Consider the following 25,573-nt stretch of genomic DNA (forward strand, 5'->3'; position numbering starts at 1 on the left):
TCCGTGTTTGTTTTGCTTTGTCTTGTTTGTGGTCTGGCCTGTTTGAAGCGGCTGAGTCACTCACCACACAGCCTCACCTGGTATTCTCAGGCCCCCTTCACTGTGACTTCTGTGGCCACTGATGAGCTCAGCCATGTGGACAGTTAGACTGGATGATTAAGATGGTCAAGCTCGCTGCATCGGTGACCCTGTGGCTGTGTGTTTCAGTGGCAGGACTTCTTGGGTGGGCGGGTGTGCTCTCCGCCAGTCTCTGCAGACCCAGAGAGCCTCTCTTTCACTGCTTTTCCCTGGCGGGTGGAGCACGTGGAATTCTCAAACTCTTTAAGGCTGTGATCCTCAGAGCCCTCAAAGGAATTCTTTTTGGCCTTTTCCCGTCCCCCCTTTCCCCCTTACCACTCTCAGGGCACCATGTACCTGTGATTTAAAGTCTGAGTCTGGTGTGCGCACACGTATGCGTGTGTCCTCTCTATATGGGGATGTGTCTAAACCAGTGGGGATGAATTATAAAGAGGCGGACTTCAAGCTAAGATATTGACTCCTTTGTGATACCTTCACATTAATAGCCATATTTTGTCATTTGATGCTTGGGGTGACTCCTAGGTGTGCTAATGACAGGATGGAGCAGGCTGGCCATGCTCCCTGGGCCTCGCACCTCTGGATTAGATTGAACCCTGCAACAACAATCATTTTCTAAATGCTTAATTCAGTCGGGAGCTTGGTGCCATTTAGTCGTCTTTTTTTTTCTTGTGTCTCCTGAAGCCATACTGTTATGGCAGATATCAATACCAGCTTATTCATTGGCATGAATCAAGATTTTTCACTTAGAGGGGCTGTTGCCGAAGCAAAGAAATGGATGATTTTTGTCCTGTTATCTTAGCTCTCTCTCTCTCTCTCTCTCTCTCTCTCTCTCTCTCTCTCTCTCTCTCTCTTTCTCTCTCTCTCTCTCTCTCTCACTGTGTGGGGGTGGGGGTGGGGGTGGGGATAGGGGACGTGTGCGCTCCTGTGCACATGTTTTGCAGAGCAATGCAATTCCGAATGCTTCCTTTGAGACCAGCTCCATGGGTTGCTGTTTGTCAAGGTGGAAAGCAGGCCAAGGGTTAATAGACTTTCAGGATGGGGAAGGAACCAGGGACAACATCTCGTCTCATGTCAGTTCTTGGTCGGGTTCCTCATGCTCCTGTGCCCAAACCTCAGAACTGCAGAGGGACCCACTGCACTCTGAAAATCTTCTGCATGGGTGACAGGTGCCTCTGCCTGCCTTTGGACAAGAGGACCCTTTAGTCGCTGGCCTTGGTCATAGTCACAGCCACGACTCCTAGAATTCTAGTCTTGCACATGGCTACCAACTGTCTAGTCCCTTGTAATTTGGCCAGCTATCAGGAACCACTAAAACCACTCTCAAAGGCCACCTCCCCCTAATGGCATTTCTGCTAACTTCATTCTATTGACTGTAGCTAGGGTGTCAAGTCTGGATTCTCTGTCTGTCTGCTGTCTGTCTGTCTGTCTGTCTGTCTCTCGTGTGTGTGCCACATGCATGTTGATGTCCACACAGGCCAGAAGGGGGCATCTGATACCCCTCCTCAAAGTGGAGTTACAGATTGTTATGAGCCACCAGTGTAGGTTCTGGGAACCAAACTCAGGTCCTCTGGAAGAGCAGTAAGTGCTGTTAACAGCTGAACCATCTCTCCAATTCCTGGAACCTCTTTTAGACCTTGGCTTCCATCCATGCACTTCCTTGGTTCTCTTCCTGCCCCTCAGCCCTCTTTGTGACTCTGCCTTGGGACTCGGTCTCCTCCGCTCACAGGCGTGGGTGTTCATCTCTCCCTGTTAGTGACTCAGTGCCTACAGCCAGTGTTGGAAGTTCTGTTCTCCAGTGACCTCCCCCACGACAGTCCGGTCACCTTTCCCCTAAGCCATCCTCATGAGGATTCTGCTGTCTCCATCTGCATCATCTTCCAGAACACACAAACTTGGACCCTCCACCAAATAGCTTGAGAAGGGGGGAGCAGGAACACATGGGCCCCAAACAAGAGAGAGAAGGGGATCTCATAGATAAGAACAGAGATCGCCAGAGGTCACGTCTGATGGGCCCCAAATGGCTGGATGGATTTCTCAGCCAGATCACAGTTGAAATAGAAGTCCCAGGGGTGCAGGTGGGAGCTTGAGAGGTTGAGGGGTTCAGATTCTAAGATGAGTGAGTGAATTGAGGAAGTGGAGGGGGGAGGGAGGGAGGGAGGGAGGGAGGGAGGGAGGGGGAGAGAGAGAGATACGGAGGAGAGGAGAGAATTTATATTGATGTGGTGGGCAGGCAGAAGACTTTGAAGAAGAGATACTTCAGAGGATATGTGTAAGAAGAAAGGCTTTTCTTTCTCTTTTAATGACAAGAGAAACCCATTCAAATGCTGGTGGAGGGAAGGAGGAGAGGGGGTGGGGGTGGGGAGTCGAAGGACACCAGACAGGGGTTAGGAAAGACAGGAGGGATGGATGTGTCAGTGGAGAGACTGTGGAGGAGTGAGTGGCGCCTGGACACCTTCCCGATTGTAACAAGAGCAGCAGGGAAGGGAAGGGCTGGCCATAGATGCTGTGCTGGATGGCCGTGTGTCGGCTTGACACAAGCCAGAGTTATCTGAGAGGAGGGAGCCTCAACTGAGAAAATGCCTCCATAAGACCAGGCCTGCTGGTGGAGGGCCTAGCCCATGGTAGGTGGCGCCATCCCTTGGCTGGTGGTCCCGGGTTCTATAAGAAAGCAGGCTGAGCAAGGCATGAGGAGCAAGATAGTAAGCAGTGCCCCTCCATGGCCTCTGCATCAGCTCCTGCCTCCAGGTTCCTGCTCTGATTGAGTTCCTGGCCTGACTTCCTTTGATGATGAACAGCAATATGGAAGTGTAAGCCACATAAACCCTTTCCTTCCCCAAGTTATTTTTTGGTCACGGTGTTTCATCACAGTAATAGAAACAGCGGAGACAGATGCTCACAGTGGGTAGCAGTGCAGGTTGCTGCTAAGAGGCAAAGCGAGTTGTCTGTTCTCACTTAAAGGCAGAGGCAAGATTAAAGAAAACATGGGGGGCAAGAATTTCAGGAAAGTGACAGGAAGCTGGGGGAAGAGGGCTGGTGGGGACAGGGAAGGACATCAGGGGGCTTTGGAACCCACTGCGGTTCCGGCATTGCTGGTATCCTCCAGCAGTGGGCGCTGCTGTAAGAAGAGCCTTCTTGTCTGAGTTTGTCTGTGTCTGGGGCTCTGTCTGGCATGCAGTGAAAAAGAAGGATCTAATGAGGCAGAGAAGAAAGGAGGTGGAGTTGATTCGTTACAAATGTTGTGGTTTGGGCAAGCAAGATGGCTCAGTGGCACCAAGAAGGCACCTGCCACACCACACCTGCTGACCTGAGTTTGTTCCCTGAGACCTTCGCGGTGGAAGGAGAGAACTGGTTTTTATGCCGTGTCCTCGGACCTTCACACAAATTATGCGCCCCCTGCCCCGCGCACCTGCAAAATAAAATAGAGAAATGATGAGGTCAAGAGCAGGGGGACCAGTCTGCTGGAAGGACGCTGGAGAGGGACACTGGAGAGGAGCACAGAGGGGCTGAGGAGGGTTGCTCAGTAAAGTGCCTGAGATGCAAGCATGAGGACTCGAGTTCAGATGCCCGGCACCCATAAAGAAAGCTGAGTGCCTTGGCACAGACCTGTAATCTCATCACTCAGGATGCAGAGACAAGGAAGATCCATGGAACTTGCTGGCCAGCTAGTCCAGCTAAATCAGTGTATTCCTAGCTCAAGGGAGAGATCCTGTCTCAAAACGTAAGGTAGAGAGAAATGACATTTGCTTCTGGCATTTGCATTCACACACACACAGAGGCACGCACACACACACACGCACGCACACACGCACACACATGCACAGACACGAAGCAGATGTATGTGGGGTACTGAGATGATTGGGGACAGATGTCAGACACGATGAAGGGAGGAAGGGCTGGTCATCAGAGCCCGTGGTTGTCAGGGCAGCAGAGGCTCTCAGGATGGGTGGAGGAATGATGGGAAGTGCTTAGGTGTCCAGGGTTGATTCCAGTCAAAGCATAAAGGGGGAGAGACTACTTTGTGCAGAAATGGAACCATGCCAGAGGGCATAATGGGAAGGTGTGGAGGGAGAGAAGAATTGAGACTGGAGGGGTCAAGGGAAAAACCACAGTCTCTCAAGAATGCCGGCTTGTCAGGAGTTAAACTTCCCAACACAGCCATTTGGGGTGGAGGGTCCCAGCCTTGCTGTGTCTGTGGGTTCTGATAGAGCCTGTCACAGAGAGAAGTGACACAGAGTACCTGTGCTCTCTAGAGGACCTGCAAAGAGCCAGCTCGTCCACTGACAGCCTTCCAGAGATTTCGCTTGTACTCAGAAGCGTTGCCCTTCCCCTTTGTCAATCCAGTCCTTAAAACAAATGAGGGTCACTGATTGGTAAGTGGCCTGTCTGACGAGAGCGTTTGACAGAGTGGCCATTCTCAGGCCTGCCTTCCACTGCAGAATCACCGGGGACATTTTCAATACATACTAATGGCTGGGGCCCAAAACCAATCGTGTCTCAATCTCAGAGGTTAAGACCGCTAGACTCTAGAGTGGAGAGCCTCTGTGATCAGTTTTCTTAAGAGCTCCCTAAGTCATTCTAAGGTGACAAGAACCTTGGCCTAAGACCCCCGATAACTGATGTGTGGGCCTCCCACAGCAGCTGCATTCTGAGACACAGAACCCTGGGTCCTTCTCTTGACCCACCTGCCAGATCAGAACCTAGGTGTTAACTGGAGTCCCCTTCCCCTGATGATTCCTGGGACCAGTAAAATTTGAGAGAAAGGGCTGGGGAGACAGGCTGGTCAGTAAAGAGCTTGCCATGCAAATAGGAGGCCCCGAGTTCAGATCCTCAAGACCCATGCAGAAAACTGGGTGTGGCTGCATGCACCTGTAATCCTAGCACTGGGGTAGCAGAGAGGATGGGACCCTGAAACTCGATGTCCAGAAGTCTAACCAAACTGGTGAGCTCCAGGTTCAGGGAATCCTGCCTTGAAAAATAAGGTGAGAGGGTGATTGAGAAAGACACATGACTTCAATACCTAGTTTCCATATATGCGTAGACACACGCGTGTGCACACGTGTGTGTGTGCACACACACACACACACTTGTGTGAAAAGAAACTCTACTGTAGCACTATGGATGCCTCCTCCAGCAGTTCTGGCTTCACTACTCTGGACCAAGCTGACCTGGCGTTTTGCATTCTCAGCCATTACCAACACCTGCCCTACAGCGTTCAGCCAGCACTTCTTAAAGGTGCCCAGTGTGTGTTCATTCAGCTCAGCTGACCAACCTCATGGCTGCCTAATGATTTCTGTCCTTTTATTTAACTTACCAATGGACCGCATTTGCTTCTCATTTGGGGGAAAAACTGCCTGTCATAAACTCTTGGCAGGGACTTCATTTCTCTTCATCTCTGAAGATGCTGCTGGGAGGTGTGGCAGCTGTTTAGACAGGAAATAACTGTGCAAGCCAAGCCCATTACAGAAGGACCGGTTCATTTACGGAAGAAAAAAGTGCCGCCTGGGAGCCTGGAGAGACGGTTTAGTGGGGCAGAGGACTGAACTCGGACCCCAGCACCTATAGAAAAGCCAGGAATGGTGCAAACATCTGTAGCCCCGGCACTCACTGACCAGCTCTTCTGAGCTGGTCAGCTCTGTGTTCAGTGAGAGACCCTGCCTCAAAAACAAACAGACACACAAGCAAATGAGGTGGAGATCAATTGAGGAAGAGACAGCTGCTGTTGAACTCTGGCCTCCAGTCACGTAGACATATGGTCACACAGGCACAGCTGCCACCATCATTACAGAATTCCAACCAACGCTTAGTAAAGCTGAGGGGCACGGCTTTCCTGATGGGCTGTTTCTTCCATCTTTTCTAAGAGCTTGTAGGGAAGACCACCAAACACTCCGTGACTCTCTTCGAGCCAGCGGAGAGAGAGCACTAGTCAGGTGGCAGGAATCTACCCACTTGGGTATTAACTGACTCCCACTACGGGAATTAACACATAAAAAAGTACTGCTTCAGGCCTGCCTTTCCACAGTGTGATCCTACATTAATACTGAGTTGTTTTTTTAAAAAAATAATGAACTTGACGAGTGTTATAAGAGTTCATTATGCTTTATGAACTCGAAGGGGAGATTTGTTTCAGCGCCTCCTCTAGACCACATGGAACGCCAGTGTTTAGTCAAAGTCACCCGTTTTTTTTCGTGTGGGCGTTTAAATCTCATGAAGAATAGGTGGTTATTGCTGTCGAGGTCTCACTCCGACTGGCTTTTCGTTTCTTCTTTGAAAAATGGGAACATTTGAGTCACTTTCCGGGTGATTATAACTAAATTCATGCCAAAACAAAAGTGTCTGATTTCCAAGCTTTTGTGAAGAAAAACTCTACCAATTGTCCTTTAAAAACTTTGGAAAGCCGCAGAAGGAGCAGATTGTAGTTTCATTAGCTTTGACATCAGTCTCCAAGAGAGACAGCCATTCATTTCTTAAAACCCAACAATTAATGTTTCAGAAGGTTCAATACGTTTGAATGTGACAAGATCGTGTCCTTGATAGGAAGTCAATGGGGAACGACGAAGCCTAGACGAGAGGCTGGGCCTGTAGCTCAGAGGCTGGAGCACTTGCTTGACACACACAGAGTCCTGGGTTGGATTACAGTGCTACAGAAAAGGAGTGGTTTTTGAGGAGGAGGCCGAGGGATGAGGAGCTCACGGAAGGTCACTCTTGGCTACAGATGCTATGTGAAGGTAGCTAGACAACGAGACTCCATCTCAGATGAAAGGGGTGGCTAGGTGCAGCATAGATAGGTTTGGACATGCATGCTTCCTTACTCTTCCGTGTTCTCTGAGTGGGAACGGCTCACAAACCATTCCCTGCCCTGGAGATAGGTTTCAAATGCGTGTGCTCACCACTGCCTTTCTTGGCTTCTGGACTGACGAGCGTACTGGATCCCACCTGCTGGCGTGCCAAGAATGCCTCGAAAGCACCAGGATGCTTACTGTGGGAGTCTGGACAATGTAATGCATGCTCCCCAGTAGGAGCAGACAGGAAATAGAGTCTCCTTAACTGCACTAGGGTTCTGCAGAACTCTCTGATAATGACTAAGATCTCAGAAGCAGAGAAAAAGATACTAAAGAATAAAAAAAGAAAAGAAACCAGCTTCCCTTCTCTTAGACACTCAGGCATGGTCCTGAGAGCCATATGGGATGAGGTCAATTTACAGTTTAGTCGTGACTTAAGATGTTATAGAAAAAAAAATATCAATTACTCCACTGTAATTGGTGTAATTGGTGCGGAGAAAGGTTAAGACTAGGATTAGTGACTTGGACATTATGACCTTGCAGCTTCATAATATCAGGGGTGAAATTTAAAATATCATAAGCTAAGGTCAATTTACCTCTAGACACTCGAGTTGGATATGCAGTGTCTTATAGACACATGGGTGAACACTGTGTGTTGAATTATGAAAATGACATTTTCGGCGGGAGAGATGGCTCAGCAGTTAAAAGCACTGGCTGCTCTTGCAGAGGACTTGAGTTCAGTCCCCACCAAGTAGATGGCAGCTCACAACCATCTGTAACTACAGTTCCAGGGAACCTGATGCAGTAGTCTGGCCTCTATGGGTCCCAGGGCATACAAATGGTACACATAGGTACATGTAGGCAAAACACTCATACAAATAAATCAATCCAAAAATGACATTTTAGTGGACTCGGTAGGAGGGTGATTGACAGAAGGTGACTGGAGTTATATACTACTGACCGACAAACATGTGGAATGTATTCCTGATGTGTGGAATTTCCCCAGAGTACAAAATGAAAGTGAGGAGCTGGGGAGGTGGATGGCTCATTGGCTGCACTTCCGGAGGGCTTGGGTTCGATTCCCAGCACCCACATGTTGGCGCACAACTGTCTACAACACTAGTTCCAAGGGAGAGGTGGATGGCGCAGTGGTTAAGTACACTGACTACACTTCCGGAGGGCTTGGGTTCGATTCCCAGCACCCACATGGAAGCTCACCACTATCTACAACACTAGTTTTAAGGGATTTGATGTCCTCTTCTGGCTTCCATGGGCACTGCATGCACAGACTTAGGTACAGACGCAAACACCCATACACACAAAATAAAAATAAATAAATCTCAGAAAACAAACCACGAAAGTGAATGTGATGGCTTGGTGATCCGATCACTTTCTGGGACTCCAGGAAGCAGTCAGCCGCTACTGCCAGTGAAGCTCCCTTGTGTTTCCTGATGACTAAGCTCATTCTGTACGGTCGGTCCTTTCTACTCTGGTTGATGGAGGGGCTTGACTCTCAGAAATACTCAGAAGGTTCCCCTTAGTGCCCTAGATCCTGTCCCAATTGTGCTTTGAATGAGCTTTCTTAGATAGATGCAAACGCAGACAAGTCATTGGTCACCTCCCAAGATGCACTGGGCGGCCAGTGAAATGGCTCGTGGGTAAAGTCTTTTGGCACCAAGCTTGACAACCTGCATTAGATTCTGGGCCCTACATGGCGGAAAGAGAGAACTGCTTCCTGCGAGTTGCTCTCTGACTTCCATACGGATGCCACGGCACGCGTATGCACACACACATGCACACATGCACATAAATAAATATAATAAAGTGCATTTTAGAAGAAGCGGTAGGAACTCCGACCTAAAAAAACCGAGCTTCTAGCTTTGTTTGTACTGTCTGTATCTGGAACCTTCGACCCCTCCATAGCCTGGACTCCACCTCCGAGTCTTCACAAGTGCGGCTGCTCGAGCTGGTCTTGTCCTGTCTTGCAGGTTCTCACGCTTCTTCACAGGCTTGTGGCCCAGGGCTGGAGAAATGATGGCACGGCCTTGAGCGTGTGTATTGGTCTTGCAGAAGAGCCGAGTTTGGTTTTCAGCACCTATGCTGGGCAGCTCGCACCTGCCTGTGGTCCTGCTCCAGTGTAATCTGGCATCTCTGCCTTACCTCCCCACCCCACCCCCACGATGCGCGTACCCATAATTAAAAACGGCAAAAACAAATACTGGGAGGGGAGTTGCAGTGAACTTCAGCTTTGCAGCCAGGATTTTCTCGACCTTTCCCACGCCATGGCCTGTGTCATGCTAATGCTCCCTCTAGCACATAGGTTGCGACCCCTTTGGGTCAAAGGGCACTTTCACAGGGGTCATCTAAGACCATCAAAATAAAACCACAGATATTCACATAGCTGTAGTTTGCTACAGTCATGAAGTAGCAATGAAAATAATTTTATGGTTGGGGTCACGACAGCATGAGGAACTGTATGAAAGGGTTGCAGCGTTAGGAAGGTTGGGATCCACTGCTCTAGAGACAGGCTCCCTTAGACTTGAATGCAGGCCCATGGGCCGTCTCTTCCACTTTGAGCCACCTTGAACTGTGCCTGGTACACTGTGGCTGCTCTTAGGGCTGACAAATGAAAGAATGGTTTCCTCTCCATGAACTGCAGTCCCTCTGCACAGCCGGACTGGGTGCCGGTCTTTCCTTCCATTCCCAGCTTAACCCTTTGCAACTTCCCCTCCGTGGTTCTCAGGGGCCACTCAAGAGTGCCAGGGATGGGGGATGGGGATGGAAATGACCTAAACACAATGCATCCATGCATAAGGTTACCAAAAAATAAGCAATTTAAAAAAGAGCACTGGGGGTGCATATGTTCCATATTTTAACAGCCTTACGGTTTGTCTACCGTTTGCACGAGAACCTAGAGATGAGCGGTATATCACAGGCAGCTGGTTTTCTGGCCAGCTTTAAAATTTGAGATCTATTTTTTTTTCTAACATCAAATGCCACTCTCCAGAAAAAAAGACTTCTCTTATTGAATTGATTGGCATGATTTCAAAATACTAAGTTTAGAGAAAGGCCACAAGATACGGAGCCACGCATTATCTTAAAATAACTGTATTATGCACATTAAAAGATGTAGCTTTCCCTTTCCGGTGTGATTGCTCTGTTTGATCAAATTGAAAGTCGGGTTCCTATTATGGTGTTTATGCCTTATTTCCTTAGACTAAATGAAATTGTCCCATTATGGCAAATAGAAGCTTCATAATGGTTTGATTCGGGTTTAATTGGAAGGCTGTTTCTCAGAATACTTTACCATTCCGGTCACACATTGAATATTGTGTTTTCCAGTAGAGACCATGAGCTGGGACTGGGTTGGAACCCTTTTAAGACTTGCAATTCCAGAAGGCTTCCAAACCAACGTCCCTCTCTCTTCACTGTCTCCCTGGAAACAAACCCCTAGGAGAAATGTCCCTGGCTCTGCCGTCCTGCTCTCAGCTCCTCCCAGGATGGACGAGCAGTTTAGAGACTGTCAAGCCACCCTCCGTGTGGCTTCCTCTCTGTTTCTGAAGTGAGCTTCACCAAAAGTCTTCTCTCTCTCTCTGGCTTTCTCAAGGCTTCCTCACAGCAATGAGGCAAGAAGTGACCCGAGCTCACAAAGGCTGGGCGCTGGACACCGTGACCATCCACAACGAAGTCCTGCGGCAGACCAAAGAGGAGATCACCTCACCCCCTGCGGTAGGTGCTGTGGGGAACTCAGGGTAGAGATTCAAGTTGAGGGCGAAATGGCCGCTGCGGGCTGGGGATGCAGTGCAGCAGACGGTCAAACAACTGCCCAGCATGCAAGGCCCTGGGTTCAGGCCTCAGGACCACAAAAACAAACAACACATTGAAAACTGACCTTGGCTTCTCCAGTGAAGCTGGTCTGCTTTCCATGGAAGTTTTTCTCTGTTGTAACCAGCCAACCTCAAGGCCAGTGCCTCCCCCGTCTGCTGAGTGGGAGGTTTATGACAAGGGCTAGTGAGCCCAGCAACTCCCCCGGGGTGACCTTTCTTTATAAATGCAAGTTATGTACATGTTTGCTTAGACATAGTTCCACGTGTCTTCCGCTCCTGTGCTGGGCTCACAGGGTCCCCTGTAGCAGCCGAGGGCCATGGAAGTCCACTGGATTAACTTTGGGAGCTCAGTTCCTATCCCGTCTTTTTCCTCGGCGTGCTTGGGGACTCTGGGTGCAGAGCACTTGCCCTGCTGTGGAGAGAGTCGGCCCTCTGTGCCTCTGCTTTGACACACTTGCTGGGCCAATTCTTTAATGATTTTGCTCTTATGTCTGAAAAATAAGTGCCGGTTCAACCTTTCTGCAGGAAGTCACGAGGCTGTAAATGCCATCATGTAAGCCTGGTGGCAGATCATCTGACACAACACGATAAATCTTAGTCCTTCTTTTCCTCTGATTCTCTCAATACCAAGGGGACTAGAACAGATGGATTTCCTAGCTCTGGGCCAAATTCCCTGCCTCTTTGTAGCGGGAGAACTTCCTTCCAGTCTTTGGAAGGTTCCTTATGCCTCCCCAAGTCCTCATCCCCCCCCCCGCCCTGTCTATTTCTATCAGCTGCTCTGTGAGGTAGTTTAGGGCCTCTCTATTATACACTCCAAGGTTCTTGCATCTTCTGCCTACCATTGCCCCACCCCATGTCACCTCCCTGTGTGCAAGTGTTTGAGGTACCACCTAGCTTCCTGGTACCCCAATCCGTATTTGTTATTTTAAATACCGCAGACTGACTTACTCACAGTTAAGGAGTTAGGAAGTCCAAACCCCACTGTAGCTCGGCTGGGAAAGTGCTGGCTTAGCAAGCTCGGAGCCCTGGCTGGATTCCCAGCAGCACATAAGCTGGATGTTATGACATCCACCTGTAATCCCAACACTGAGGGGCCAGAAGCAGGAGGAACATGAGACCCTGTCTCAAAACAAAACAAACTAAATCAGTGATTGGTCGGTTTCTTCCGGGAGGAAGCCATGAGAGACAGTCTTACTTCATGACTCTCTCCTGGCGGCTGATGACTACTAGAGGTCCTTGGCAGACCGGCTGTTCTTTCACCTGTCTCACTCCAGTGTCTACCACCACTGTCAAAAGCCTGATTCTCTAGGTACCTCTCTGTGCTACCTACACCTACACACACACTCACACACACACACACACACACACTCACACACTCACACACACACACACACTCACACACACACTCACACACACACTCACACACACACACACACACTCACACACACACACACACACTCACACACACACACACTCACACACACACACACACTCACACACACACACACTCACACACACACACACTCACACACACACACACACACTCACACACACACACACTCACACACACACACTCACACACACTCACACACACACACTCACACACACACATACTCACACACACACACTCACACACACTCACACACACACACACACTCACACACACACTCACACACACACACACTCACACACACACACACACACTCACACACACACACACTCACACACACACACACTCACACACACACACTCACACACACACTCACACACACACACACTCACACACACTCACACACACACTCACACACACACACTCACACACACACTCACACACACACACACACTCACACACACTCACACACACACACACACTCACACACACACTCACACACACACACACTCACACACACACACACACACTCACACACACACTCACACACACACACTCACACACACACTCACACACACACACACACTCACACACACACACACTCACACACACACACACACACACACTCACACACACACACACACACACACACACACACACATGTGTCCTCCTGCCATATTGGATCTAGGACCTTCCTAGACCCAGTGTGTTCTTATCTGAACGCTTTATATCTACAAAACCAAACAATATGTCTGAGGTACTGGCTTGACATAAATTTGGGGTGACACTATTCTACCTGTCACATCTTCTCACTGCGACTCTTAGGGTCCCTAAATTGCAAGGGCCATAGGCAAGGACACAGTTGGCTGTAGGGTAGATGCTAGTGGTCATCTTGTTCATGTGATTAATTGCCAACCACGAAGTTAGTGATGGGAACTCCTGTCTCCTCATTCTCTGGCTCTGCCCAGGGTCTCACTGTCAAGCCGTATGCTTCAGTTTGTGGTTAAAAATATACGGTCCTCATGCAATTAGCCCAATGAGAGCGCCCCAGGACCCTTTGCCGCTAATCTCTCCGTCCTTTACCGTGATCTACATTAACTTCCCCAGGCCCCATCTTCATTAGAAATAGAAAAACGGTCACCATCCTCTACATAAATATTCTTTATGAGCTTGCATGATTCTCTCCGGCCCTTTCTTGTTTTAATGAATACATGTTCTGTGGCTCCCCCGTGCCCGCAAGATAGAGTTCAGACACTTCAGCTCGGCAGATTCGTCTTCCGTGGTCAAGTGATAAGCCATTTTAGTACCTTTGAACCCTTGCCCAAGAAGTAAAGTATCTTCTCTGCCCATCCTGCCTGTCTTAGTGGAGTTGCATCGGCCTCCTCCTCCCCATTCCCATATGCTGCCCCAGCCCTTCAGGGATCCCTTCAAGACCGTCCCCTCCGCAGTCTGCTCTGGTGGCGAAAGCCTACATGACCTTCAATCCGAAGTCACTTCTCCTATCCCATCCCCACGCACTTCCATTATCAAATTACAAACTGTCACCTGTGCTCAGGGGTCTTGGCTTCCCTGATTTAAAAATGAGGCCCAGGAAGGCAAGTCCATTTGTAGGCAAGTATGTGGGGAGGAGAGCTTGTTATACTCTGGAGCCGCCAGCTCCCCATCCAATCTCATGTCCACTTTGCTGTACTGCTCTAAGCCTCTGGGGCATTATCATCTCATTTTATCTTGCTGAGGAGATGGGGTACAGTCCAGGGTTGGCTCCATTGCTTCAGCCTTAAGTCCCTTTGGCAGCAGTTCTAAGTCACAGTATATGTTCCCAGCTTGCACCAACTCAAACTGGACTTGAGCTACCTGCAGAGGTGACTTGGCCCTCCTGTTACCCAGGTTGGCCACCCCACATTCCAAAAACTCATAACAGGGCATTTCCACCACGCAGCTAGACTCACTGTGTGCCCCAGGGGAAAGTGTGACCTAGTTTCAATAATGCTATTTCCCCAGGGGTGTTTTCTTGTCTGTTAGTGCTTTAAGACCAGCGTGTGTTTTCTTTCTGAGCTGACAGCCCTGATTACATTATGGACGTCCACCTTTCAGCACGTCCCCTCTCTGCTCCCTGCTCTTTCAGGAAGGTGTGTATATTTATGGGCTGTATATGGATGGAGCATCCTGGGACAGGAGGAATGGGAAGCTCACAGAATCCACCCCAAAGGTTCTCTTCATGCAAATTCCTGTTCTGCACATCTTTGCCATTAACTCCACGGCCCCCAAGGACCCGAAACTGTACGTGTGTCCGATCTACAAGAAACCCAGGCGCACCGATCTCACCTTCATCACCGTGGTGTACCTGCGCACAGTGCTGTCCCCGGATCACTGGATCCTGAGGGGGGTGGCCCTCCTGTGTGACATCAAGTAAGTTCATTTCTTCCTGCCATGGGCAGCGGAAGGACCACATAGAAGCCCAGCCGTTGAGAGACTCAGACAGTGTGTCTTTCCTTCCTGGTAGGCCCTGCATTACTCTCCCTCAATTAAACAGTTGACACCTCTCCCGGTGTGTGCCCGTTTGTTCCCCTCGTATCACTATTCCAAGAACCGTTCCGAATTCACGCTTCTGGTTCTAAGAACTCACATTATGCTATAATTACTTTTGAAAGATAAACTCCTGTCTTCACATTAGAATACTTTTTAGAAGGCTTGCACTTGGAAAGTCGAAAACGGGGTGTTGATAGGATCCATCCTAACAGGACCCCAGCAGGAAGAACTTTTTCCTCCAATGAAAAACACTCCTGGGCTGGCAAGATGGCTCAGTGGGGAAAGGCACTGTCACCAAGCTTAACGACATGAGTTGGACACAAAGGAAGGAAAAAACCGACTCCTACGAGTTATACTCTGGTCTACACATATGCACTGTGAGACATGCGTATGCTCTCGGGCATGCGTGCTCGTGCACACATGTGTGTGCACACTCAAATAAATGTAATCAAAATATACAAATAAATATATCAAAATATCAAATAAATAAAACTTAAAAAGAAAATTCCTCCTAATAAATAATCTTCCCCTGTCTAGGTTTGGTCAGACATTACCCTTTTAAGTGTGTGTGTGTGTGTATGTGTGTGTGTGTGTGTGTGTGTGTGTGTGTGTGCGTGCATGTGAGTGCGAGCATGTGAGTGCGAGCATGTGAGTGCGTGCATGTGAGTGCGAGCATGTGAGTGCGTGCATGTGAGTGCGTGCATGTGAGTGCGAGCATGTGAGTGCGAGCATGTGCGTGCATGCATGTGTGCGTGCATGTGTGTGTGTGCATGTGTGTGCGAGCATGTGTGTGCGTGCATGTGTGTGTGCATGTGTGTGCGAGCATGTGTGTGCATGCATGTGTGTGCGAGCATGTGTGCGTGCGTGCATGTGTGTGTGCATGTGCTCACATGAGCACACACATATGTGCTCTGCTATTAGAGGATGTCGGAAAACTCATTGGGACAGTTGATCTTGTAATTTATTTTAATTTTATTTAATATTAATTCCTCTTCTTTGGGAAGTACTTTTGAGGCTCAGGGAACTCTGGCTCTCCCTCCCAAGCTTGATTCTGTGGGAAATAATGAAACACATGTCTAGGTAGCAAATGGAGAAAGCAAAACAAACTCCATCAAACGAAATTAGGTTACATGCTGAACATCTTAAAAAGCAGAGTCTTTAGAAAGTGAAGCTATTTCTTACTCAGTAGTTAGTCTGAGACTCAGTATGAGCCTTGATTTCCTGCTGAAGGAAATTGTCAATTTAACAAAACAGATGGGGTCCTCAACCGAGACGCTCATGTAGCTCCGGGATAGTGAAGAAGCGTCTCTCTGCTGTCTTCTCATCTGGAATCTTCTTGCCTGCCCCCAGCTCCTTGCGCTAACTTCATTCTCTCTGTTCTGGAAGAGGAGTCACTCCAGATTGCCCCATGCTTCTGTCATCCCGTCATCCTGGACGGAGGCGGTCACGGCAAGCCAAGTGAGATGGCCCAGTGATACCCTGGGGAAAGTATACAGGGATGACCTTGGAGGAAACTCTGCTGTATCCCCGGCCGGGTGTAGCTCCTGGAAGAAGGGTATAGTGCTGACCTCTGGTATGTCCCTGGGGCCTAGCCAATGTCACAGTCATAGAACTGGAAGAATAACTATGCACCTCTCCTAGTTCCCTTCCTGTGTGATACAACCACCCTAACCAAAAGCAACACTGGGGTAGGGAGTTTTCACTTGGATTACACCTCCAGCTCACAGTCCATCACTGAGGAAGTCGTGGCAGGAGCTTGAAGTGCAACCCGCCCAAGACCCTTGCTCGCTGGCCCCACTCTTTGGCTTCTTTGAAGGCTCATGCTTGCCTAGCCAGTTTTCTCATACAGCTCAGAACCACCTGTCTAGGAACGGCACTACCACAGTGGGCTGGGCCCACCTGCCCCCATCTAGACGGACCTCACGGAAATGTCCGCAGACCCACCAATAAAGACAGTTTATTCAATGACTTTTTTTAAAAAAAAATATTTCAGGTGACTCTGTGTTGTGTCAAATTGATTGTTAATGCTATCTAGAACAGGAGCCAAACCCCTGGTCTAAGTGTTTCTGCACTTCCCATGGCTAGAACACACACTAACGCAATGGGGGCATCCCCTGGGTGAAGTAGCCTCCTGAAATGGAACTGGAATTTGGAAGCACCTGCCTGCCAGTCTGGGCAGGCCCAGGAAAACAATACCATCTCACTAGAGCAAGCCAGTCAACAGGTTCTGAAACAACACTCACGTCGGGTGATCAAATAATTGAAGGTGAAAGCATAATCTAAACCCCGGCCATCCAAGAGGACGCTTAGAGATTAATAATTCAGCTCGAAGTCCTCTAATGACTTGAATGGCTTGGAGAAAACGGGGAAGATGTAGAAGGCCGTAACTTTAGCAAAGGTCACCAGGAAGACTGGCTAACGGCACACGAGGACCGTTTCCTGGGAACTCAGCTGCGGCTATTATTTCGCTCTGAGTCAACAGTGAGGAGAAAGAGAGATGGGCTCCGAGGTCCAGCCAATATGGGCACCTGGCCCCTGGACAGTGCCTCCAAATGGTTTTGTTGACGGCTGGCACTGCACTGCCTGGGTTCTGCTGAGAGCTGGCTCGGGACCCAGTCCCCTGTCTTTCTCGAGCTTAGCAAATGGCTTTCCTTAGACATTTTGCACCATTGAACTTCCATAAACACATAACCATTTTCTCAGCAGAATTGTTGCTCTGTCACTAATTACCTAATTTGCCACACTTGAGTGAGGGAGACCTGGTGAGCATAAAAGAGCAGCGGAGAGAGGACGGGATGGTGAAGCCAGCAGAAGCTGGGGCAGAGGCAGTGGCTTTTTTTTTTTTTTTGTTTTCCCTCCTTGGACTCAGTCCACGGTTTCGCATTTTGGTCTCAGCAAAATGAGCCATGAGATTTATATCTTCTTTGATTGAAAATGTTATTTTACTTTGGACTTTACATAAAAATAAGGGCAAAGAAAAGCACCCAGAGATAGAGCCTCAAAAAGAGATCCGTCTCGCGGGTGGTAATGTGTGTGTGAATAAGACACACCCCGCTGTCAGAGATGACTAGAGACCTCGACTCAGCAGGAGACGCAGTGTGACTCAGGGCCATGGCTGAAGGTCACAGATGTAGTTGAGGATAGCCAAGGCCGAGGGATGGAGGCGGAAACAAGGTAACAGTGGGGCTGGGTCCTGAACTTTTCATGGATACCATCAAGGCTACAGAGGGATGGCTTCTAAGGAAGGGGTGAAGGAGATATATTGTCTCATCGTTGTGACCGAATGCCCGACAAGAAGTTCTTATGGGAGAAATGATTTGTTTTAGCTCACAGTTGGGGGTGGGTATCGCTCATCATGGTGGTAGGAGTGGCTCCTGACTGGAATATGAAACCGCTGGTTCACATATGGGTAGATAAGGAAGCAGAGACCAGACAGGAAGCAGGGCCAGGCTATAGACCACAAGGACCACCTCCAGTTACTCACTTCCTCCAGTGAGGCACCGTGTCCTGAAGGATCCCCAGCCTCCAAAGCAGCAGCACCAGCTGAGGACCCAGTGTCTAAACACGAGAGTCTGTGGATCATACAGCCGGAGGGAAGGGAAGAGAGAGATGAAATATCCAGAGACAGAGGCTAGATAACCTTCAAGAAACTTCCATCACTAGGACTACACTCAAATACCAAAGGCCTCAGGAGCTAGCCAAAAGTTCAGCTTTGTGGTCCAACCTATCCCTGGAGCGGCTCCCCACTCAACAGCAAGGTTCTGCAAAGTCCAACCTATTAACCATCCCAGTATCCGCAGAATGGAAGATGCAGTGAACAGCAGCTCTGTGGATTAGCTCCTTGGTTACAGGCGATGGCGAGGAAGGAGGGGCTGGACCATCTGTGAGGGACATGTCTGAGGCGCTAGAACCACAGAGGGCAGTGGGGTGCTATTGATCATGCTGGGTTGTTGATGGGTTGGGGGTGGGGAGTTGGTGAGGAGGCCATTGTTCTAAACTGGAACCATAGAGAGGGCAACTGAAAAAGAAGAGAGTCTTCTGAGAGGCGAAGAGAGAGAGAGTTTAGAACCTCAGAAACTGAGTTGAGAAGGATCAAGAGAAAGAGTTTGAAGAGGCCTGGAGGTATACCTCAGTGGTAGAGTCAAAACCACGAACAAGCACACACACAAACATAGCACACACACACACACACCCCTCAATGCAGCCACTCCACAACACATAAATGCAGCGTGCACGCCATACGCATCTCTCTCCTCCCCCTCTCTCTCCCTCCTTCCCTCTCTCCCTCCATCCCTCCTTCTTTCCCTCCCTCCATATAAGCCGTTTATAGACTGGAGAGTCTAGCTGAATGTTTCTTTCTTTTGTTCTTAAAATTTGGGAAGGAGAGGGCTGGGGAAATGCCTCATAAGCCCGAGGACCTACACTGGGATACCCAGCACCATGTATAAAGAAAGTAAGGCACTGTGGTGTATACTTGTAATCCCAGCACCTGTGAGGTGGGAGAGACAGGGATGAGCAGATTTCTCAAGATCTGCTGTCTCAAAGTAGAGTGTGAGGATCAGTACCTGAGTTTGTTCTCTGACCTCTGTATTTGTGGTCTGGCACCCATGAGCCTGTCCTCACAGATACAAACATGGACACATAAAGACAGACAGACACATACACACATATGCATACCAAATACATATACATTCATTGAGAAAAAAAGATAATTCAGCAAAAGATAAGGAAGGCTAAAGGCATAAAAGAAAAATTGTTAAATGAAAAAAATAGGAACTGTGCAGATCTTTTCACTTTTCCCTATTTTTTTATTTATATGATGTTTTGCCTGTATACATGTCTGTGTGCCACCTGTGTGCAGTGCCCAAGGAGGCCAGAAGAGGGCTTAGACCCCAGGAGCTGCAGTTAGAGTGGGCAGTGATCTACCATGTGTGCTGAGAATCAACTCTGGGTCCTGTGCAAGAGCAGCCAGTGCTCTTAACCCTTGGGCCAACTCTCCAGTCCACTTTCAGTTTTAAAAAACCAAAAGCAACTCAGAGTTAAAGTGACTTCATGACGTGAACCTAGGTAGCTAATAAAATCTCCAAAGTTGGCACCTTTTGTAAATTAAAAAAAAACTTTAATAATTAGCGCCTAATCAGAAAGACTTGAAAGATAGAGCAATTGAAAAGATGCCACCCCGTGACACCAGGCACTGTCAACACATATGATGATGCATAGGACCAGCACAAATACTGAGTGACCTTGTGTCCTCGGGAGCTATCCAGGACTACTGAGCCACTGATGATCATGAATGGCGTTTCTAGATTTGAGCAAAATGTTCAGGCCATTAAAAACTCCAAAACCCTTTTTCCCCCAATGTCCATCTTAGTTCAGGTTCTCTAGAACCCAGCTGGGTGATTCGGGGATTCAGGGCTGGGAGGGTTCCTAGAAAAAGCTTTGGGTCACAGCTCCTGTGGTATGGTTGCAGGAGACAGACGGGCCAAGTTGGGCCATCAGGCAAAAGATGGCTGTCCCGCATGTGAGCAGGAAGCAGGCAGAGGAAGCTGGTAGCAGCAATAAGCCTTGTAGTCAAGAAGGCAGTATGAGACCTGAGTAGTATTAGCCAGCTCAGGGTGGCTGTCCTCTCTCTATCTGTCTCTCTGAGTCTCTCCATGTCCATATCTCTCTGTCTCTCTGTGTGTATCTGTCTCTTCTCTCTCCCCTTTCCTCTCTCTTTCTCTCCTCTCTGTCTCTCTGTCTCTGTGTGTGTCTGTCTCTCTCATCTCTGTATGTGTCTCTCTGTCTCTCTGTGTGTGTCTCTCTGTCTCTGTGTTTCTCTGTCTCTGTGTGTGTCTATCTATCTGTATGTGTGTGTGTGTGTGTGTGTCTATCTGTGTGTGTGTCTGTCTCTCTCTCTCCTCGTCTCTCCCCACCTGCTTTGATTTTAAATCTGATCATGAGGCTGTTTAGCGCCAGTTCTCCCTTTTACCTCCCTCAGACACCTGAACAACTTACTAAAAACAACGTGAGTGGCACTGACTCTGTAACCTTGAGCACCCGGCTGAAGAGATGTCCCTTCCTGAGGGAGGACCCCGTCTGAGCAATGAGTGGACAGGCTTTGAAAAGATGCCCCCTCAACAGAAAAAACAACTAAAATATGAAAGCCTCCGTTCTTTAATTGCTTGGTTTCTTTTCCCCTTCAGGGCTCTAAATTCCCTGAGAATTTTTGAAGGATCGAGCTGTAGTTTCGCCTTTGAAAGACTACTTTTGTACCTTGAGCACACGGGGAAAAGTTAGTCGTCTGCATTGCATCTGGCATTGACTGCAAAAAGGAACCGTAGTCTTTGAACACTCAAGTCTTGATTTACATACAAGCCTCTGAGATGAATATAAATACTTTGGGGGTGATGCCCAAGACATGAAAATCATCTTTGTCTATCCCGAATCAATGCGAATGCCTTATAGGAGCTGTGGTTCAAAGATCACCTTAACCCCTTCTGTTTGCCCCAGGCTGAGCTGGAGATTGAGACCCTCACAGGTGTTGCTGTTCCCCCACACACACCCCGCCCAAAGCTTATAAAATCACCTCTCTGGGGATTATGGGGTGCGGGTTTGGGAGAGTGACAGTGTTACAGGTGTTTCATTATAACCAGTTTTAATTGAACAGGTGTCCTTGGCGCACGTACCTGCCTCTACGCTGCACGCCAGCGTGGTGCCGGCGGCTCCCACCTGCCATCCCCACTCAGGTTGGGACTGACTAATTAAATCACCTCCTCTCTGTTTCCAGACAGAAATCTTCATTGACCCAGTCCAGACACTTCACGCTTGCGGCTCCAAGTCCCTGACACCTTCACGGCTTCTTCAAGATGGTGTTTATGAGAGTGTTGGGGGCTCTTCTCTCCATTTCCCACGATCAATACATGGGTAATTCTGTCACCAGGAAGCAACCCCAGCTTCCTCAGAAATTTGACTAGGGATTTCGCTGTGCGCCTGGGGGATAAGGACACTAAGCTGTTGTTTCTGGCTTCTACGCGTGCCTTCCTGATTATGCAAACCGTCTCTTCTCTATTGTCCCTCTGCCTTTGTGAGCCCTAAAGGACATCCGTGTCCTGTCATGATAACACCCAAAGAAAGGTTGCCAGAAAAATAGAAGATAGTCTTGCCACCCCCCTCCCCTTATCTCTCCTCTCTCTTTCTCTCCAGAGTTGGGCTGGCTGTTTGGCATTTAGCTAGACTCTATCAAAGCTTCGTCTTCAATGTGTCATCCCCTCTCCTGGGAAAAGCAGTCACTTTTGGTTTTTTTCCACATTTATGGAATTTTTTTTTCTAGAGAACTGTCTTGCTCTTTCTGCCTCGTCTGCTTTCACTGAAAGCTGGTCCCGACTGCCGACAGGAGCTGTGACATCCCCTGGTGGCTCTCACATTCCTTGGGTCCCTGCTGTGTTCTGGGAATCCTTGGCAGTGGAGCAGCTGACCGAGGAACAACCAGGCAGGTACGTTTTCTCTGTGAGCCTGACTCTTGCTCATGCCCACCTCCCTGCTCTTCCCTGGAGCATTAGGAGGTAAGGACTGAGCCCACAGATCACGGTCCTGTTTGCGTCTGTTAGCTTACATTTCTCAGTCCTGGAGCCCTGCCAGCAGCGCCCCACAGGCCACCGGTGTCAGCCTCAGTCTGTCACCGTGATCCTCCTCTCTGCTCCACTTATCCTGGAGGAGAAGGGAGAGACGCAAGCCGGAGACAAACGGGATGCTGCCAAACCTCCCGTGGGTCACGCTTGAACCACACCTTCAGTGCCAGTGTCCCACGTGAAGCCTGTGAGCATTCCCCTCTCCATTAGCACGTGATTCAAGCTGTCTTCCTGCCAGTCTCCTTTGGAAGCGTCTGATTGGCAGGTAACAGGCAAGCATCCATACTGCCCGGATCCGAGCAGAAGCCATTCTCTCCGTTCTGATCATCCATCCAGTATGTAGATGTCTCCGGGTCAATTTATGTATTAATTTGTCACTTGCTGCATAATATTTAGTACTGAGATAAAAAACAAATAAGCCAATCCTACGAGGAATTGATTTTCCCTTCCACATCTGTTCACAAAGACATAAATCTAAAGTTTTGCTACTTTAAAAGCCTCCAATGCAAATATAATCTAAAATTGCTAGGCTTTGAAGTTAGCCTATTCTGTCAAAAGATGTTTATGGACCCGATCTCTGGAGCCTGGCCACTCATCTTCTGCCTGCAGGCTCCAAAGACATTGATCACCTCTCGAGGTCCGCTCCAATTCTCTGTAACCAAGCCCGAGGGTGTTGTGTGCCTTTTGCACACTCTGAACTCTGTGACAACCCGTAGGAGAAATGCGGGGGTGACCAAGTCCCAGAGCTGATCTCAGACACTTACCAAGACAGAGACTATCAGCTCTGCCTACGAGACAGCATGCAAGTCCAGGAAGTGGTCATTGATCCAGAGATGAGGGGCTATAGTAACGAAGAAGGGAGGGAAGCCTGACTTGTCTTTGGGAAGACAGGCGGACAGCTTTGTAGAAAAGGAGAATTTAGGCTGAGCTGTATTGGATGTGGGGACTCGCCCAAAAGAAATGCGATCCAAGCGTTCTTGGGGTGGGGGTAGAGGTTAAAAGAAGCAATGTTTAAACAGCGACGGGTGGCGACATAGCTCAGTGCGAGAGGGCTTGCTTCTAGGTCCAATCCCCAGCACTTCAAGAAATAGATGAACAAGTTTAAAAAATGTAATAAACAAATACACTATGACAGAGCTAATTTGGCTGCAGTCCAGGACTTTTGAGAGGCACAGCTGGAAAGAGAGGCTCTGGATGTGTGACCGTGGAGACTCGAGGACACTAGGTGTGACCATGACAGTTTCTGTCACATCGGGCAGTCTCCCAGACTCTCTCCTGTGCATCGTCTGCACAACAACTCTGCAAGCAGGGAGCAGCTATGAGAAATGTGAGGGCAGAAGGGACGGGTGTGGGATGGGGAGATGGTTTAGCGAGGAGAAGTGTTCTTCATACAAGCGCAAGGACCGGTGTTTGGTCTCCGGCATCTACAGTAAAAGCCAAGTGTGGTGGTGGCACACACTTGTGGTCCCAGCCCTGGGGCGGCAGGCACAAGAGAACCCTGGAGCTTGCCGCCCAGCCAGCCACCATAAATCGTTGAGTTCCAGGACAGAGAGAGATCCTGTTTCAAAAAGTAAGATGGTTTCTGAGGTCAAGACATCTAAGGTTGGTGAAGCACAATTAATAAAAACTCAGAGAGAGAAATTAGGGTTCAACCTGACAATCCAAAAAGCAAAGCCAGCCACTGACCTCGACTTCAGTCTGAAATGGTGATCCTGCCTCTAGGAATCTCAGAATGAGACTATGCCTGAGAGCTGTCTCCTCCTGTTTTATAATGCTCTCTAGTTCCACTGGGATTAAAGGCATGCACCACTCGGTTTCTATGGCAAACTAATGTGGCTACCGGGATTAAAGGTGCATGTTATTGCAGCCTGGTCTGTAAGGTTAGCCAGTGTGGCTGTTTTACTCTCTGAACTTCAGACAAGCCTTATTTATTAAAATACAAATGAAATATCACTACAGGTTGGGGCTGCAGAGGTGGCTCAGTGATTAAGAGTGTTCCTACAGAGGGTCTGAGCTTGCTTCCCAGTACCCACATCAAGCAATTCACAGCTGCCTGTAACTCCAGATCCAATGGCTCTGACCTAGCTTTAATCTTTGACCTCCTCTGGCACTCCCACCTAGACACACATAAATAATTCTTAAAGTGTTTGGAAAAGACATCCAAGGTTGAACTCTGACCTACACACGTACTTTACATACAAGTGCCTGTGCACACACAGGGTGGAGGGTGTGTGATCTGCCTCTAGGACAAAAAATAGCAGAAGTGTGGACATGAAGAATCAGTTCTTCCAACATACAACATGTTAATGATTTGAGAATTTCATACATTGAATGTATTTGTTGCCCTCAACTCCTCCCCTTTCCACCCTCTCATCCCCCTTCCCATCCATCTTTGAAAGTTTTTATTTTCTTTTCTCCTTTTCCCATCAAGTCTCACATCCATCACTAAGCTAGTCTTGAGATCTGGACCTGCTTTTAAGTGTGGTCAGCCTCGCAGGAGGCACACCATTTAAAAAATAAAGCAAAACAAAAAGCCCAGCACCGAATCTGACTCTCCCTCTCTAAGCAACCATTAGATGACCAAGGATAGAGTTACCTCTGTGGCCTTTGCCCCTAGATAACAGTGTCAGCAGGGAGTGTCATGGTGGTTTTGAGCATCTTTGGATGTGTTGGTTGGTTTTAACTCACTGTTTCTCCTTGGTTAAGGCCCACTGTGTAACCAGAGACTGCTCTTTCAATAATCATACAGAAACTATATTAATTACAGCACTGTTTGGTCAATGGCTCAAGCATATTTCTAGCTAGCTCTTATATCTTGAATTAACCCATTTCTATTAATCTGTGTATCACCACGAGGTTGTGGCCTACTAGTAAGGTAAGGTTCCAGAGGGCATTTTTTCCTTCAGCAGCTACATGGTGTCTCTTTGCCTCTGCCTACTCTCTCTCTCTATCTCTGTTCACATTGTCTTCCTAGTTTTGCTCTGCTAAGCCATTGGCCGAAACAGTTATTCATCAACCAATAAAAGCAGCACACATAAAGAAGGACAACCCATACCATCTCCCTCTTTCTGTCTAAATAAGAAGGAAGGTTTTTAACTTTAACAGTAAAATTACATGTAACAAAACAGGTATCAAGCAAGAATTATAGTCGCAATATTTAGTCCATTTACATTTGGCAAATAATATTCTATGTTTGTGATCCTAAAATTTTATATCTAATTTATCCTTTATCATAACTAAGGGAAACTATAGTTATAACTATCAAACTACTATAACTATCTATCTTCAACTCTTCAAAGGCCCCAGAGGATATAATATTACCTATGTAAACAGGAAGTACATTGTAACCAATTTCCAAAA

The 25,573-nt window shown here is 48.4% G+C and overlaps 1 protein-coding gene across 2 annotated transcripts in view; it reads left to right on the forward strand.

Moving 5' to 3' along the window:
- Dnah8 (dynein axonemal heavy chain 8) overlaps positions 1–14,606 on the forward strand; it is a 224,162-nt gene extending 209,556 nt beyond the window's left edge. For both annotated transcript variants that reach the window (XM_075978795.1, XM_075978796.1), the window contains 2 exons: positions 10,465–10,586; positions 14,200–14,606. In XM_075978795.1, coding sequence (XP_075834910.1) covers positions 10,465–10,586; positions 14,200–14,487 — 410 coding nt within the window. In that variant the 3' untranslated portion in view covers positions 14,488–14,606. The remainder of the gene's footprint in view (positions 1–10,464; positions 10,587–14,199) is intronic.
- Positions 14,607–25,573: the final 10,967 nt, after the last annotated feature.

Source organism: Microtus pennsylvanicus, chromosome 7 (assembly GCF_037038515.1).
Source record: "Microtus pennsylvanicus isolate mMicPen1 chromosome 7, mMicPen1.hap1, whole genome shotgun sequence".
Taxonomy (NCBI): Eukaryota; Metazoa; Chordata; class Mammalia; order Rodentia; family Cricetidae; genus Microtus; species Microtus pennsylvanicus.